General features: G+C 43.3%; 1 protein-coding gene across 2 annotated transcripts in view; it reads left to right on the top strand.

The window, feature by feature from the left end:
* The window catches only part of RSU1 (Ras suppressor protein 1), a 177,600-nt gene that overhangs the window by 28,658 nt on the left and 130,949 nt on the right, over positions 1-17,993 (top strand). For both annotated transcript variants that reach the window (XM_037060771.1, XM_037060772.1), the window contains 2 exons: positions 11,889-12,009; positions 16,472-16,590. In XM_037060771.1, the coding sequence (XP_036916666.1) occupies positions 11,889-12,009; positions 16,472-16,590 (240 nt within the window). The remainder of the gene's footprint in view (positions 1-11,888; positions 12,010-16,471; positions 16,591-17,993) is intronic.

Raw genomic sequence — 17,993 nt, 5'->3', positions numbered from 1 at the left:
TCCCTGGGTTGTGTGGGTAAGTTCTTTGGCTACTCCACTTCCTATATTTACTTTACATCCCGAGGCTATTCTTTGTACTTATTTGTACTTCTTAATCCCCTCTCCTCTTCAGTTATTCCCCCACCCTCCTTCCCATCAGGCAACCATCGAAATGCTCTCTGTATGCATGATTCTGTCTCTGTTCTTATTGTTTTCCTAGTTTGTTTTTTTATTTATTTTTTGAAAGATTTTATTTATTTTTAGAGTGAGGGGAAGGGAGGGAGAAAGAAAGGGAGAGAGACATCAGTGTGTAATTACCTTTCCTGGGGTGCCTGGCCTGCAACCCAGGCATATGCACTGACTGGGAATTAAACCAGCGGCCCTTTGGTTCAAAGGCTGGCACTCCACCACTGAGCCACACCAGCCAGGGCTTTGTTTGTTTTTTAGATTGAGTTGTTGATAGATAAGCATTTTTTGCCATTTTATGGTTCTTAGTTTTGATCTTCTTCTTAAATAAGTCCCTTTAACGTTTCATATAATAATGATTTGGTGATGATGAATTCCTTTAGTTTTTTCCTGTGTGGGAAGCTCTTTATCTGCCCTTTGATTCTAAATTATAGCTTTGTTGGGTCCCTGCTTTTCATGAATTTGAATATTTCTTGTCAGTTCCTTCTAGCCTGCAAAGTATCTTTTGAGAAATCTGCTGACCAGCTTATGGGAACTCCTTTGTGGATAATTACCTGCTTTTCTCTTGCTGCTTTTAATATTCTCTCTTATCTTTAATCTTTGGCATTTTCTGGTGTGTCTTGGAGTGGGCCTCTTTGCATCCATCTTGTTTGAGCCTCTCTGAGCTTCCTGGACTCCATGTCTGTTTCCATCATCAAATTAGGGAGGTTTTCCTTCAGTATTTTTTCAAGTAGATTTCCAGTGTCTTGCTCTTTCTCTTCTCTTTCTGGCAACCTTAAGATGCAAATGTTGGACCTATTGAGGTTGTCCCAGAGGCTGCTTACATTACCCTTGTTTTTTCGGATTTTTTTCTTATTGTTCTGATTGGTTGTTTTTTGTTTCTTTGTCTTCCATATCATTAATTTGATCTCGGCTTCATCCACTCTGCTGTTGTTTCCCTGTAAATTGTTCTTTATTTCAATTAGTGTATCCTTTGTTTCTGACGGGATCTTTTTTATGCTGTTGAGATCCTCACTAAGTTCCTTGAGCACCCTTATGACCAGTGTTTTGACCTCTGCATCTGATAGATTGCTTATCCTCATTTCATTTAGCTCTTTTTCTGGAGTTTTGATATGTTCTCTCATTTGGGCCATGTTTTTTTTTGTCTCCTCATTTTGGCAGCCTCCCTGTGTGTGTTTCTGTGTATTAGGCAGAGCTGCTTTGACTCTGTCTTAGTAGTGTGGCCTAATGTAGTAGGTGTCCTGTAGGGTCCAGGGGCATAGCCTCCCCTATCACCCCACCTGGGTACTTCAAGGAGCCTTTGTGTTGGCTGAGCACACCTTCCTCTTTTAGTTGAGCCTTGATTGCTGTTGGTTAGTCAATGAGAGGGATTTATCCAGGCCAGTCAGCTGCAAGGACTGGCTGTGACCAGTGACCACCAACCTCTGCCCTCTGTGAAGGATCAGCTGTGTGGGGCAGGGTGGTGGTGCTCCTACTCGGTCTGTAGCTGTCCACTGGGTGGGCTAGCCTCGGGGTTTCCCTGGGTGGTGCGGGCCAAGGCCAGCCCTTACCTGTGTTTTGCCTGGGGTCACTCTTCCTGAGCTATAAAGCAATCTGAGGTGACTGCTACTTGTGCTGAGCTCTAAGATTCCTGGGTGTTGCCAAGTTGAGCTGTGAATCTGGGCTGGCTGCTGCTTGTGTCAGGCCTGGGTCTCACTGAGGCCAGGTATTGCATATTTGAAAAAATTTAGGAAGTTGTGAAGCATGAGCCAAGACCAGCCATTCATATGGAAAAGCATCTTGGGTGGGCCCATAAATTGGGTGGGACAGAGTCTCTGGTGATCTCTAAGGTGGGTCAAACAGTGTTAGCCAGGTTGATGAAGTCTCAGATATGGCACCAGCTTGCCAGCACTGTGGGAGGAGGGTATAGAAAAGGGACAGTGGTCTTGCTTGCCTTGATGCCAGACACTTCAGTTTCTCCCTGCATGCCACCGGTGCCTTTCAAGGTGCTACCCTAGTGCTGGAGCTCAGAGGAAGTGAGTCTGTAGGTGAGTCGGTGTGTGGATTCTTTAAGAACTGCTTGGGGCTCCAGAAGTTTCTTCTGACTCAATCCCTGCTGGTTTTTGAAGCTCGTAAGTGTGGGAGCTTATCTTCCTGGCACTGGAACCCAGGGCTGGGGGGCCTGGTGGGGGCTGGGTCTCCTCACTACAGTGATATCCCTCCTGAATTTCTATCCACCACACATGGGAGAGGGACTAGCCAGTTCCATGTCTGCAAGCCCCCTTCCAGTCGGGATGGTTGTGGTTTCTTTAATTTCGTAGTTGTCAAACTTCCATTCAACTCGATATCTGACAGTTCTAAGTGTTGATTGTTCTATAGTTTATTGCAGTTTTGATGGGGTGGAGTGAAGAGGCAAGCCGTGTCTGCCTATGCCGCCATCATGATCGGAAGTTTCATAGGAGTCTAAATAAAAATTTGCAACCTTGAGTAGAATACATATGTATTACATATACATGTATAATTACATATAAAATATTACATATTATATGACTTCCTAAATTTCAGTAAAACCTTGAGAATCTCTTTTCCATTTCAATTTTTCTTTCTGTTTGTCACTTAATAGGACAAAACATCACTGTAATATGATTGACCACTGGTTAAACTCACGGACTTTTTTTCCAGCTATTTTCAGTGAACCCTCTTTTTGTCTAGATTTTTGCTGTTTCTTTAGCCCTTTTTTCCTGCCTACACATTCTCAGTTCTAGTCACCTAATTTTTCTCTGATTGGAAATGTTTGCCCCCCTCCAAACTTTGCTCTTTCTTTAAGAAATTGAGATACATTCTCACCTTTCTCCCTGAAGCCCTCTGAACCATTACTGTGGAGGGTAAAGTCAGGGCACCCAACAGCTTACAGACTTGGGAGGACCGCACTCCACATATGCCATGACCTCGGTGAAGGATGGGGAGGAAAGAACTCGCGTTGTTGATACCCTCCTCTGTCTGGTGAGAGCGAAATGCTTCAAGTAGTGAAGTAGGGGGAGCTGGAAGGTGAGTCCGGGGCTTATGGCTTCCAAGCCGGCCATTCCCCTGCCGCCTCTGCCAGTGGTGTGTATGCTCAGTTTTAACAGCCCGTGAGGCAAATGTAGGAGCTCCGTGGGCTAAGCTTTGGCCTGGGTCTTTACTTATTCAAATAGAAGAGTGAGAAGAATCCCTAAGGTTCAAAGGCATAGTTGCTGTTGTTGGAGGGGGACTTAACAAAGCTACTGCGTGGATTTCTCCAACACCAGGCATCTTCCTCCACCACCGTCCGTCCTTCTTTCCTTGTGTAATTACTTCCTCTCTCAGCGTTGAAACATAAGGTGAGGAAGGAAGCGAAGCAACCCAGCGTGGCCTCTTGCTGAAATAATTCTTAGCTGTGAAAGAAGGCTGAGACTATTGGCAGAGCGTGTGGGTATGTGAGAATTTGACTTGTTTACTGCCTGCCTCTTAATGTTAATAATCAAGAACTGAGAGTTTGTATGTATAAAATAATATATTACAGCTGTGCCTATTTATTCAAGAGCCTAGAGAGCTCTTTTATGACCCTGAGCGTGCACCCTATTGTTGCAGGGAAGTTTTCTGGGTTCTCTTTCTTCTTGCTCTTCCCAGTGTTTCAGAACTTGTTAGGCATTTCTCCTAGAGGAGCCACTGTCCACTTCTGGCCCTTCAGTAGATGTCACTTCCTTCCGGGCCATCTAATGCCATTGCGTTTCCTCTTAGGGCTGCTTCTCTGAACCTGCTCCCAAAGGAGAGCTGTTCAGAGGTGTGTGGCCGGGTTGGCAGTGCAGCGCCTGAGCGTGGAGTGCCGTTTCAGCGGTGTGCTCCTGAAAGAGTCTGGGGTTCGGAAGTCCTCCTGAAGATCGTGGGGGCCATTTTTCAGTTTTCTCTGGGGAGTTAAATGGAGATTCAGACATTAATTAATTTTTGCAACCTCGCAGGAGCAGAAATTTATGCTTGTCAGCTTTTTAGGAGATTTGTTTGGCTCTGCATGCACACTTTTTATAGCCCAGGGACATATATTTTTGCATGTTTGACTTTATGCTATAAAATCTGCCTAGTGCTTGTTTGTAACTTTTCCCCCTAATTTTTGTATAATTGATTATTTTCATTGTTGCTGAAAGAGTAGTATCTTTTTTTTTGTAGTGGGTTAAGTTGAATATTTTTGGTTAAAATTACTCAAGCTGCAGAATCTTCGGAGGCTTGTGATAGGATACAGTAAGTATGTACTTGCAGGTGTGGGTGCTCAGTAAATGCTGCTGAGTAACTGAAAGTAGCATTACTCTGGTCATTCGTAAAGCTAATAAATATTTGGGGGTGCTGGCCCTTACTGGGTGGATGTTTAGATATTTTGCCATTTTATTTTTACCGTGAGGACCATGCAGATCATATTAAATGAGAATTTGCTTTACTGTTTCATAAACTTTATGTTTTTAAATAACCCAAAACTACTCTAATTCACTGTTTTAATACCCGCTTTGGGGGAAATTCCATAAACCCTGCAAAGTTACTTATCATTAGTATCCTTTTGAACTTCAAATTCTTAGGCTAAGATATAATCAGTTCACTATTTACCTTGTGTTTTTGGCCAGAAAACAAAAGTTACTGATCACTATAATGAACTTTTTTCCATATAAAATTCTGAAGAGCATAATTATTTGTATGGAGAATGAAGAGGTTCTTCTTTCACATGTAATCATTAAAGTGGCATTCAAGACTGATGCCTAATTGACTGAAAGAATTGGCATCTGTATAATTAGTCTAGACGTCGCCTCGGTGGTGTGAATAGACTGATGTCTTCTAGCCATTGTGGTTAAGGATTAAAAGGACTGTCCTTTCACTCTGGACGACAACGTCTCGAGTCATATCATATGTAGTTTCTGTTAATTTGGCTTCTTCCTGCCTTGCCTCATTCAGGGCACGGGGGGTGGTTGTGATCCGGTGACCTCTTCATCACACATGGGGCAAAGCAGTGTTTGCTTTCGCGGTTTTCTCTGAACTGCTCTTTCTCCCTCCACTGTGTATGCAATGAGTAATCTCACTCATTTTCATGTATTCTCCTGTTTTTTGTAATTTTCATAATCACTTTGTTGTCAGTGTAACTTAGGAATCTAAACACCCAGCCTCATTTTAATATCCTCTGCCATACCCCCGTTACTTTATTCTTTTTTGTTAAAGATATTTTTAGAGGAAAAATTTTAAAGCATTTAAATTAAAAATATTTTTAAGGCAACAGAAGCATATAAAAATCCGACCAAGCATATTTCTGTGTTACAACAGACAGAAGTCTGCTATATTTAATATAAGTGTGTCCTATTTGGGGCAGCCGTGCTGCTCACTGCATTTGGCTTTACCTTATCCCATCTCTGGTGTCTTTGGCCTGGGTTGACCCATGGGTCTGTGGCACTTTGGAAATAAGCCCCATAGCAAGGAAGGAGTACACCGCCGGGTCACGTGCTGCTGTCAGCCTTCAGCTCCCAGTAAGAGTTCCTGTCCTTGCACAGGGGGGCTTCGCCGTCTCTTGTTTTCACATGAGGGAGGCAGTGGGTGAACCCCAAATTTGGTTTTCCAAAGAGGCATATGGGGACAGGGTTCCCTGGTTTCCACGCTCCAGCCTAGTGCCCTTCCTTTACAGGAACTACTGAGCTCAAAACAGTCTGCGTGCTTCTGTCGAAATAGTTGGACTACTCAGAAGTTTGCTGGAAGTGGTAATGGAGTTCACCCTGCACGCGCTTATGACAAAGACATGCATGTGGTCTGCGCAGGTTCTGGCTTCCCAGCAGCCGTGGGTGGGAACATGGTGCCTGGTCTGTTACCAACTTTTTGTGGCTGAAGAGGAGCTGGCTGCTAGTGCTGACCATAAGGCTCTGGAGACCCGTGCGTGCCCTACCGGCCCTTCCGTGGGCTGCTTGCAGGCGAGCTCCTGTCCTTATGTTTTACGTGGTGCCTGCTGCTCCCAGAGCCTGTCACTCTTCACAGTTTTGTTTCTTTGCCTCAGGGGCCACAAGGTGCTTGCTTTTGCTCAAAAAGCCCCCATTGGGCTGCATCCAGCTGGTCTTTCTGTGCTGTCATGGTCACCCAGCATTCTACATTTAGCCTCCACGTTTCAAAGGCCAAGAGTACGGCAGATGGCACCTTGCCATGTGCGCACACTCGGGCACGATGGGGTTGCCGCAGCGTAACTCAATTCGGCGGGCTAGGGGATTCAGTGTTTCCTTTCCCCCTCAGTGCTTCCTGTTCTACGCCAGGCTGACTCACCATAAAGATCTGTGTGGGGAAGTGCAAGTCCACCTGAAGTGGTTTGAAGGCAGCCTCGAGGTTGGGTGCGTTGGCCACCTGGATTGTCTTTTGTTTTTTGTTTCTGTTCCCTTTTATCCATGTGCAGGCTCAGTAGCTCACTGACATGACAGAGGAGTCTTGGCTTGGGTGAGATTGATTATTGTGATCTTATTCAGCACTATTGTGTGGGGTAAGGGATATGCCTGTTAGGTTAATGATTTCGATGTCACCAATGAGTTAAAAGTTTTCTGAACCAGAATATTGTCCCCAGACAAGCAGCATCACCACCATGCAGAGTTGAAGGCCCCACCCCAGACCTACTTAATCATAAACTGTGCGGCACCCCGGCCCCAGTCTGTGTTTTAAAAGCCCTCTGGCAATTGTGATGTACTCGGCAGTTTGTGCACTGCTTTAAAGCAGCCCTGTCTGGCAGACATTTGGTTAGTGATGGCGGTGTTTCATATCCATGCTGCCTATAGTACAGTCGCCCTGGGCCACCTGTGCCTGCCAAGCTCCTGAAACATGGCCAGCGAGACCAAGCAATTGAATTACTAATTAATTAATTAATTTTTAAAATGTCTTCATCCAGTTCCTTCAGCCCCCAAGTCCTGACTCTAGTAACCATACATTTTATCTCTTTTTCTGTGAGTTTGTGGGTTTTTTTTTTATTTTTTAACTTCACATATAAGTGAGATCATACAATATTTGGCTTTCTCTGGGTGTCTTTTTTCATTTAGCAGAGGTCTACCCATCTCACAAGTGGCAGGATTTTCTGATTTTCTCTCTTCCCTTTTTTTCTTTCTCTTCTCTCCCCTTTTTCTCTCCCCCACCCCATCTGTCTCTCTTTCTTTCTTGGTTAAACAATATTCCATCATATATATGTATGTATATATATATATATATATATATATATATATACATACATAGTACATTTTTGTTTACCCACTCATGTGTCAGTGGACACTTAGGTTGTTTGGCTAAATACTCAGAAGTGAATTTGTTGGATCATATTTTTATCTTTTTGAGGAACCTCCATACTGTTTTTTAAAGTGACCGTACCAATTTACATTCCCAATGTAGATTTGGCTACACTTAACTTGTTATTTGTTATCGTGTGGGTAAAGTCCTAAAAGGCTTTACAAATAAGTATTAGTTGTAGAATTATTAATTTCATATTTCAGAATAAAATGCTTCTAGAACAGATCTCTGATTATTACAACAGCAGGTTGTTTAGGCTCTGCTGTTCGGAGAGGCCATTAAGTGCTGCTGGCTAGTCGGGGAGGGTGTCCCTGAGTGTCTCATGGGCTCTGTGACTGTGCTTCAGCTGTGCGGCACCGGTAGCTGCGCCTGTTGTACGTATACCATATGACGAGGGCAGCTATGTAAGCTTCTGGAAGAAGTCAGGCTGTTACACAGGAACGGAGCTGGGCTGATGGTTCCTTTTTTTTTTTAACTAATTTTTGTTCGATTTTATTTGTTTATCTTTAGAGGGGAAGGAAAGGAGAGAGGGAGAGAAATATCAATGTATGGTTGCCTCTCACGGGTCCCCTGCCGGGAACTGGCCTGCAACCCAGACATGTGCCCGGACTGGGAATCGAACCACGATCGTGTGGTTCGCAGGCCCATGCTCAATCCACTGAGCTACACCAGCCAGGGCTCTGATGGTTTCTTACAGTTGGAGCAACTCTGTCCACTGAGTCCAGTGAGTGCTTTCTGAGGTTTCCTGCCGAGGAAGCTTTTAAAAGGAACTTTAGTGTAGGAGATTGGCCAAGTTTCCTTTTGATGCCCACTTCTGAGCCCTGCTAGGTACTTGGGCTTCTACCCAGTCGGGGGCTGCCAGCTGAGTTGGAGGCTCACAGGGTTCTCAGATAGAGAAACTCTAGCGAAGATAGCATTCCGATTCTTAGGTGGCCAGAAGATACTTTGAGATCAGGCTCTGGGCATAGTTTTTTGGGTGACATCTTTAGATCTTGTCACCTTTTTCAAACATAGTGGAAACTCTGGGCTGAGAGTGTCCCCAGCAGCCAACCAATCCTGGGACTAGAGAAGAATGTGGCATTTCAGATCCAGGGATCCCCTGACAGTAGTTAGGGACTTTTCTCCCGAATCTAGCAACTGAAGTCTCAACATTAAAGCACCCATCATTGCTAGACAGAAAATGGTACTAAAAAACCAAAAATAAATTTTTTGTCATAAGCAAAGTTCTACATGGCTGAGCTTCCTAATTGAGGGTCCCATTTGTTGCATTATTTATATCCATAGCATTGATTTTCATAATCCAGCCCATAGAGTCACAGGATGTCAAAGCCAGGCAGTAGAGAATTTAGAAATGGTTGTAATCCAGCCTTCTCATTTGAGTCTGGAGGAAGCAGAGGCTGGGAGAGGTTAAGTTGAGTGAGGACACACAGCATTTAAAGGCTGGTCAGGGAGGCCAAAGCCAGCCTCTGATGACCAGGCTGGGACTCCCGTGTCCCTGCGCCACACCGCCCTGCCTTTGCTGTGCGGAGTCCCTTGTCAGGCCGCATGCGTACAGCTGGGGTCACAGAATGTGGATGGAGTGGTGAAAAAGGAACCTTCTAAAGACATAATAAGAAATACCTTGATGCTCATTGTTCAGTTATGTTTTAAAATACTTCTTCCTGACGATGTGTCACATCGATACCTGAAAACCCCCATCAGGATATTCTAACCAGTGAAATATTGCTACCGCCTTTTCATAATAGCATTTCATAAATTGTTCCTGGCATGTATGTATATGGTCTAGTTATTGTACAACTTGTTATGTCGGCTGGTTATTTTTTTATGGACAGTTTTGTTGGAGTGAGTGAATTTTCTACGCACTGAGCCTGTTTTTATTTATTGGCTCTGATACTCCTTCTTTTGTAGGTTGCTTTCTTTAAATAGTCTGCCTCTCTTACTTGATCCCCAAAGTATTGAAATGCCAGGTGCTAAAAAGTATGGTGCTGTGCACATAATATGCATTCGCCAAATATTGGTTGAAAGAGCAAACGTTATCCTTTCCAGACAGGTCTGAATGTTAATTTCTTTTGCTTTTTACTATGGCCATGGGGAAAATTATATAGTTTAGGGAGAATATTAGCTGTGTAACTTTTTCCGTCATCTAGCTTGAATGGAGTTTTAAGCACAAAATTCACGTGGGCACCAAATGGCTGGGAGAGGTTTAGTAAATGGAATGTGGGGTTATTGTTTGTGTCCACAAAACAAAGCCCTAAATCACATTTCGCATAATTTGTGGTTTTAAATTGGACTGATTTAGCAAGGAGAGTGAAATAATCTCTCATTCTGTCAAATAGGCGATACCTTCAGACCAGCATTTAATTGCATTGGCAAAGTAACTTTGGGGAGGCAGCAGTAATTCTTGTTGCATTATTCTTGGTTTGTGGCTAAATTGAGATCATCATTTTCTCCTGGTTGCACTAAGTTTCTTTATTGCTCCTCAAACTAACCAGATGAATGCAGGGAGCGCAACTCTGTGATAGCTGCAGGGGGCACAGGGAGACGGGTAGGGTCTCCGAGCAACGTGTTGTCATCTGCGGAGCTCACACACCTGGTCGTGGTCCAGGTTTAGAACAGGTGAGCTGACACCTGCTGGCTCAGCAGGCACAGCCCGATTTTCTTCAGGATCGTTTACACAAAGGAAATATCATTCATTTGCAGGAAAGTGTGTTATGAGTACACATTTAAAAACGTGTTGTTGCAGTCAAATTGCATAGGTAGGGCTCACACGCACTCATGATGGTGTCCGAGAGCGTGGGTTCTGGGGGCAGTTTCCAGCTGTCTTGGTTATCCCCTTAACCTCTGCCCGTTGACTCCATGCCTACCTCCAGCCTCTGCAGTAACAAGTCCACGCCTCCCTCACTGTCTCTCCTGGTCACTGCCTCTTCCCACATGCCTTAGTCTAGAGTGATTTGTATTCTTCACAGTCCCTTCCTCCAATGAAAGCAATTCCCTTACCTTTTACCAAACCTTCTTCCCTTGAAAAGAAATCAGGTCCTCGATACCTTAGACATTTTCTAACGCTGAAAATGATGAGCCCAAACTGGATTGAACAGTGTGCCTGTCGTCTTTACTTATTCCCCGGGAGTCACACACTGGAGCTTTTGGAATGGCTCTCTCTGTAGATATTTTAGATATGTGTTTGGAATTTTACACACCTTTGTAGTGGTTGTAAGAAAAGGTGCTGCCAGGTTTTCTCAGCTTTCGGGAGCGTCCCCTGGAGGGGACTCGTGGGACGGGAAGTAAATGTACTGATAGGAGACGAAACCATTGCCTGTGTTGTACCCAGCGCCCACATGCCAGGTTCAATTGTCTGGGTAGTCTTAGTGCTGGTGTTTTCTTAAACCATAGGCAACAAGTTCCTGACCGAGATAATCTTATAGAAAGCTTAAACTAGCAAATGAATGCGTGAAATACAGTCTATGGGAAGCATTTCTGCTACCAATTGAGAGTTTGTACTTTCGAGATGCATTTTCTTCTAAATTTATATTTGCAGGTATATACTCGAGGGAAGAAAGAACCTTTGAGGACCCTGTTTTATGTTAATGTTTGAGCTGCATACTAGTATTCATCTCATGCTACTGAGTTGGTTTTTCATATTTCTGTGTAATAACAGTGCATTGATCTGTTGCTAATCTGATGTAATGTGTGTGTGTCTGTGTGTACTGCTCAAGGTACAAAGGCCAGAGGCCAAAATCAGAGACTGGGTCGGTTGAATATCTCATCATTTAAGGTCAGACTTGAATTGTTGTGAGTTGATGCATTGTGGAGAGAACGGGTCTTCATATATCAGACTATTGAAACAGCTTGACGAACGTATTGACACTCAGGAAGGGATTCGGAGTTCGCTGCTAGGAAATGAAAAGGAAGGAAGCAGGTGCACTTATTAGACATTGGGTGAAAATTGTAAAAGTTTATATGCTTCATAATATTCACTCACAAACTGGTAATGGCACAAAAATTCTCTTTTGCTTTTTTTTTTTAAATAAAGATTTTTATTTATTTATTTATTTATTTACCTTTAGAGGGGAAGGAGAGGGAGAGAAACATCGATGTATGGTTGCCTTTCGTGCATCCCCTGCTGGGAGTTGGCCTGCAGGGAACCGGCCTGCAACCCAGGCATGTGCCCTGACTGGGAATCGAACCGCGATCCTCTGGTTCGCAGGCCCGTGCTCAATCCACTGAGTTACACCAGCTAGGGCTTCTTTTTTGCTTTTGAAGAAACATTTCCCTTTCTACTCAAAGGTGAGTTTCAACCTAAGAAAAACCTATGCAAAACAAGTGTCCATGAATTGGATGGTCCTATCGGATAGTCAGCTCTGTCTCATGTGAAGCAAAGTGCCATGTGTTGCTGGCATTCTTTGTGAGTGGCGAGGTTCCTGTGTTCACAGTCTGCATTTTTGTTTCTGTAGCTGTGCCACCAAACATAGCAGAACTGAAGAATTTGGAAGTGCTTAACTTTTTTAATAACCAGATTGAGGAGCTGCCCACGCAGATCAGCAGCCTTCAAAAACTGAAGCACCTCAACCTCGGGTGAGTAGCAGCCAGAGGAGCGAGGGGCAGGTGAGGGGAGTGTGGAGGGAGGGCGGCTGTGGGCCGGGCCGGTGCCGTGCGCATTCCTGCCCAGGAGAAGCTGATGGCCCATTTCTTTTCATGTTTTGGGTTTTTAAAAAGTTTTATTGTTTTAATACATCCTTGCAATGGCCTACATTATTGCATATCTATTTGAAAGCTGATTCGGAAGCTAATTGTTGGTGCAATAGGGATTTTTTAAACTTATTTTGTTTCCAATAAAATTTTATGTTGGTGATGTTAACCGAGTAGGGACGTATTTGCCTACCTTTAGTTGTTCAGACCAGTTGTTAATAGGGTTGATTTTCCTCTCTGTGTTAAGTAGAGGTAGTTTACGAAGCACCTTCCCTCCGTGAAGGGGAGGATGCACTTCTTAACTTGGCTTTAATGATTCTTGTGCTCCTGTTGTATAGTCAGGGGGTTCTCGTCCTGTGTCTGCATTAGACAAAAACGGAGAGAGGGATTTTGATTCAGTTGAGGCTGCAGAAGCAGGTAGCAGCGAATAATAGTGATACCTTGTGTCCCTATATTACTTTACAGTTTTCAGAGTCCTCATGTCGGCATTTGACCCTGTCAGTCATGATGAGGGCAGGCATTACTGCTTTCATTTCCAGGAGAGGAAGCCTTTCTGGGAGGCAAAGTGACTTGCTCCTGATTGCCCCAAGGTTGGTGGCCAAGCTTGGAAGCAGAGGAGCCCTTTCCACGAGACATCATAGATGCGCCCAGGACTTGGGCTTCTGACTTGCAGCTCCGTTGTCGTAGCTGGCGGATGGAACTGCCCACCCATGCTTCATTCATGAAGTAATGTACTCGTGAAATTATAGCCATTAAACACTCTAGTAAGTCAGCGATTTACATGGGTAATAACAGAAGCTGGCCAGGTGTTTATCAATTTGGTGAGAAGCAGTTATAGGAAGAAATTTTCATTCATGGAATAAGTTTTAGTTTAGTTCATTCTTTCCACAGGGAGTTTGGTCAGACACTCTTATTTTGATGTTAATTCTGGTTGAGAGGTGATCTTTTCAAGGTCCATGAGCGTTCTTTCTCCTAATGTCAGAGGGGAAGTAGTATCTGAAGGAGGGATACCACTTTAAATCAAATGGCTTTTCCCCATCAATAGGGAAACTGTATACCCATCAGAATAGAAGGGATCTTCCATTTATACCTTTGTTTTAAAAATTATTCTCATGCTATTTAATTTGCATGTGAAAAGAAGCCAAAACTAGATTCATAAAACTAGATCTGTTCTTACTCTTAACTTTTTAAAATTATTAAATACGTTGTTATTTACATATAAGAACAGTAGCTAACACATAGGAAGCAGTGCATGAGTGTACTATCGCTTATCATTGCCATTATTTCCTTTATTAATTCATTTACTTTGGGACTAGGGAGGTTCCTGTGCCACATCAGGAACCTTGCTAGTGCTGGGGCCAGTGGTGGACATCCTAGTCTCTGGCCTTCAGTGTGGGACAGGGCCGCTGTCAGTGTCCATCTGGGTCCCCGATGTGTGGCAGGCTCTAGAAGCGCAGAGGCAGAGGGTCCAGGAGTGCGATAGTCTACAGGTGAGGTCCTCAGGGGAAGAGTTCCTGCAGAGGTGGTGCTGGAGCCCAGACTTGATGCCCCAGAAGGAACTTCTCACTCCCAAGCAGAGGGAGGACGTCTCAGACTCTGAGAATGACTCACGCCAAAGGTCAGAGCACTGCATGTCCTGGGAATTGCAGGTCAAAGGTCAGAGCACTGCATGTCCTGGGAATTGCAGGGTGTTGGCGGTGCTGTGAAGTGAGGGAGGGAGCAGGAGGGCAAGAGGTGAGGAGAGGAGCATGAATGTCTGCTCTTCATTTAATGAGAACTTCTGGAGCTCCCAGCTGTGTACCAGCCTGTGTGGTAGGTGGTGGCCATCCCGCCCTATGGGACATGCATCACAGTTGTGGAAAGAGACTATATACAAATAAACCATCGGCAAGGGGTCAGTGTGCTACCGAAGGGCCTTGTGTGCCGACTGAAAGAGCTCCAGTTTTATCCTGTTGGCCATTGCGGGGTTTGCACAGTGGAGCAGCGGGTGTGAGATGAGCCCAGAAGGATTGTGTGGAGGAGGGGCTGCGGGAGGCGTGGCTAGAGGTCGGGAGCCCCGTGAGAGTGCTGGGTGACGTTCCTGGTGAACTGGGCAGTGAAACAGATACAGGTGGAGACAGGTTTCGGAAGGTTTCAGGGGTTGCTCCCCTGGGATCCAGATCCCTTTGGACAGAGTCGTAAACTTTTCGTCTTTGTTGAATGTACTTTAGTCACCTCTCTGTTGTCCTGAGAGCTGTTTGTTAGAAGCTCTCAGTGCTTTGAAGATCGTATAAAGTTTTCTGTAGTCAATTATGTAGCTGCGTAGATGGGGTTGCCAAAGTTTGAAGAAAATTCTTAGTTCTCTGGGATAGGCGTTAAGATGGGTTTCAAGAAGGGATACTTCTGTCCTCGATGGCGTAGAATTACTTATGCCTGCACAGTTCTGGTTAAGGCAAGACATTCGGAGCAGACTCCTGAAAATAAGCAGCCTGAGTAGAAATGTACACAGTGCAGGAGCCCCTGCAGTGGAGCAGTTAGGCCATGTGTGTGCATACTCCAAAGGGCGTGCTCAAGCAAAGCTGCTTTTCCAGTTTTATGGAGTATTTGCTGTTCTGTTGATCGCAAGGCGAGAGAGGATTTTTAGACCATCTGAATAAGTAGAGTTTGGGTTTAATTCTTTAAACATGACTCATTTTACAGAGTTATTTTTCAAAAAACGTAGCTCCATAGGTTACCTGTGTGTAATTATTTGGAGATAATCTGACTTTGAGAGAACCATGGCCAACTGTTCTGTGATAGCCTTCTGCTGGTGAGACGCTGGAGCCCCCCTCCTGAACAGTTAGAAGTCTCCGCCAAGCACAGCACGAGTGTTCATGGACTTGGAGTTTTTTCTTTTCTTTTTTTCTTTTTTTGGCTAAGTGTGTGAGCACCTTCATTGTGGAGGTGAGAAAAATTCTTGCCTTTGGCCAGCAAGGTTTTGTGGAAGCAAGAGCAGCCCAAGAGGACCTCAGGAGATCCAAGTGTTCTAAAGAGGAAGCATTAGTAGGGTCCTTCCTGTTGCTTTTAGAGAAGAGAAAGAAAAAAGATGCTGAACAGCCCAGGCTGGTATAGCTCAGTGGACTAAGTGCTGGCCTGCCCACCAAAGGGCTGCCAGTTCGATTCCCAGTCAGGGCACATACCTGGGTTGCCAGCCAGGTCCCCAGCAGGGAGTGCGCAAGAGGCAACTGCACATTGTTGTTTCTCTTCCTGTCTTTCTCCCTCCCTTCTCCTCTACCTAAAAATACATTTTAAAAATCTCTAACAAAAAAAACTTTAAAGAAAGATGCGGAGAGCCTTTGACTGTCTAGTTTTGTAAATTTCTCTATCACGTGCATGCATTTTCCTATTTCCAGTACACATTTGGAAAATGTCCACAGATAAACAAAGAATTTGTTTGCATAACCATTGGAGTGACTCGAGGGTAAACTGGTTTGGTACAACTGTCAGGGGTAGAAAACCACCCTTGGTTTTCTCACCGGTCGTAGCTCCGGTGAGAAAGATCGATGTCCAGAATTATTTGTAGTGCACAGTTCCTCCCACCTTTTAACGTGTCAGCTTTTATTAGATATTTTTAAAATCATTTTAAAACCAACTTTTACCTACAATCAGAGGGAATGGTGTTAAGAAAAATAGGGTCTTGAAAAAATTATAAAATGGAATAATAGAAAAATAATTTGCCTTACATTTCATTGGAGATATATTATTTTCAATTGTGGTAAAATTCTCGTAACATAAAATTTACCATCCTAACCATTTTAAGTGTGTGATTCAGTTGTGTCAAGTGTATTTGCACTGCCGTGCTGCCAGTCCCCGGGGGTTTCTCACCTGTAACACTGAGACTCTGTTCCCGTGACACGGCCACCACCCAGGTCCCCTCTCTCGGCTCCTTGTAACCACCTTTCTTCCTGGGGATCATTCTGAATGCTAGAAGGTGCAGAATAAAGAAGTGATTTTCTCCCCTTCCTTTTGGGGAGAAAAGTCTGAAAATTACAAAGGTTACCATGTCTCTTTTTGAGGTGTTATTATTGCTACATTTGTAAGGAAGTTTTTCTCTGGAAGGGCACATATTTTGTGGTGATTTAATGTTTTGTGTGTAAAAATGATTGAGCATCACCATTGGAGCAAGTGACAACTAAGGCATTTTCAGTTGTTTCATGGCCACATGAGTTCTCGGACTAACGTCACGAGGCTGGTGAAGACAACACAGAGTGGTTGTAGAACTATGGCCCCTTTTAGAGTTTCAGCCCCTCACACGTGACACATTGGTGATCGGAGTATCTGTCTAAATGTGTTTCATATGTGACGTCTTGGATTTTTTCCCCACCAATAGCATGAACAGACTAAACACTCTGCCTCGAGGATTTGGCTCTCTCCCGGCTCTTGAGGTCCTTGATTTGACTTACAACAACTTGAATGAAAATTCCCTTCCTGGAAACTTCTTCTACCTGAGTAAGAAACTTTTAATTCTATAAATCTTCTTAACGTGGTACTTCGCATTCTAAAGGAGAAATTTATTTGCCAGGGCCAAAACTCCAAGAGAAATGATTGGACATACTTTTTTTTTTCTTTACAGAGGCCTTTTGAATATTCCTTCCCAGCTCAGCAGTGTGTATATCTGATAGATAGTTGTCGGACACCATTGCGCTGTCGGGGACTTAGTGATGTCATATTAACTTTCTGATAGAGAGTATGTATATAACTGAGATCATTTCACATTTAGCTAAGCTTCATTTTTAAAGTACATATAAAAATATAGTAATATATGTGACCTTCCACGTTACAGTTCATTATTTATGTTAAGTATAAAAATATCTATTAATAAAACACCGACAGAGGTCTTAAAATTTTTAGCCATAATTCTCGTTCTCAGGCTTTTAGAAAGTGCTCTGATTGTTGTAGTGCATTTTGTTGGTAGTGTACAATTAAAGACATTTTATTTTTTCATATTCAAACAAATTCTTGTTGAAAATACTTGTAAAAATTAAAGAAAATTGATTTTTTTCAAGAACTTATGCTTTCCTTCAATGACTGTTCTTTCTGCTTCTCCAAATAGTGACATACATGTCATCCAGAAATACTGAATTTTCTGAGCTAGGCTCTAAAATTACATTTTTTAAAACCTTATCTATACCCTCTCTCCGACTTTCCTAAGCATGTAAAAGCAACTCTAAAATATTTCCTTGGGCCCAAGAATAAATTTTTTTTTGTTATGTAAGTTAACATACAATTCTGTCAAATTTTAGGACATTGGAATATAATTGAATACCTGTAAACAGACAAAGAATACATATATCTGGTTATACTCCTTTTTGGTTGAGGATAAAAGATTCTTAAGGATTTTTGCCTTTAGTAATTTGGATCATGTTATCATTGTGGAATATTGTGACTGCCTAAGTTAGGGTATTCTCTATCTTTGAACTCCATGTCATTATTTTAGACCCTTTGTCTTAATTTATTTTTGTTGTTAAGGCTATAGAAACAAGTAATAAAACAGTTCACCCTTGAACAACACAGGTTTGAACTGTGCAGGTCCACTTATACATGGATTTTTTCCATATATATCATTTTCTGAATGACATTTTCTTTTCTCTGGCTCATTTTATTGTAAGAGTACAGTACATATTATAAGAATACAGCTCACTTTATTATAAGAATACAGCACATGACACCTGGTACATAGCTAATGTGTCCATTGCCTGTCTGTCTTTGGCGAGGCCCCCTGTCTGCAGAGTGCCGTCAGCATTTCAGTCTGAGGGTCAGAAGTTGTGCATGGACTTTTCACTGTGTGGGGATCATTGCCTCTAACCTTGTTCCTTTTTATTGTTCAACGGTCACGTGTAATTAGTCTGATT

This window comes from Sturnira hondurensis, unplaced genomic scaffold (assembly GCF_014824575.4).
Source record: "Sturnira hondurensis isolate 20B ecotype Veracruz unplaced genomic scaffold, ASM1482457v3 Scaffold0012488, whole genome shotgun sequence".
Lineage (NCBI taxonomy): Eukaryota > Metazoa > Chordata > Mammalia > Chiroptera > Phyllostomidae > Sturnira > Sturnira hondurensis.
This window is presented reverse-complemented; position numbering and strand designations above follow the sequence as displayed.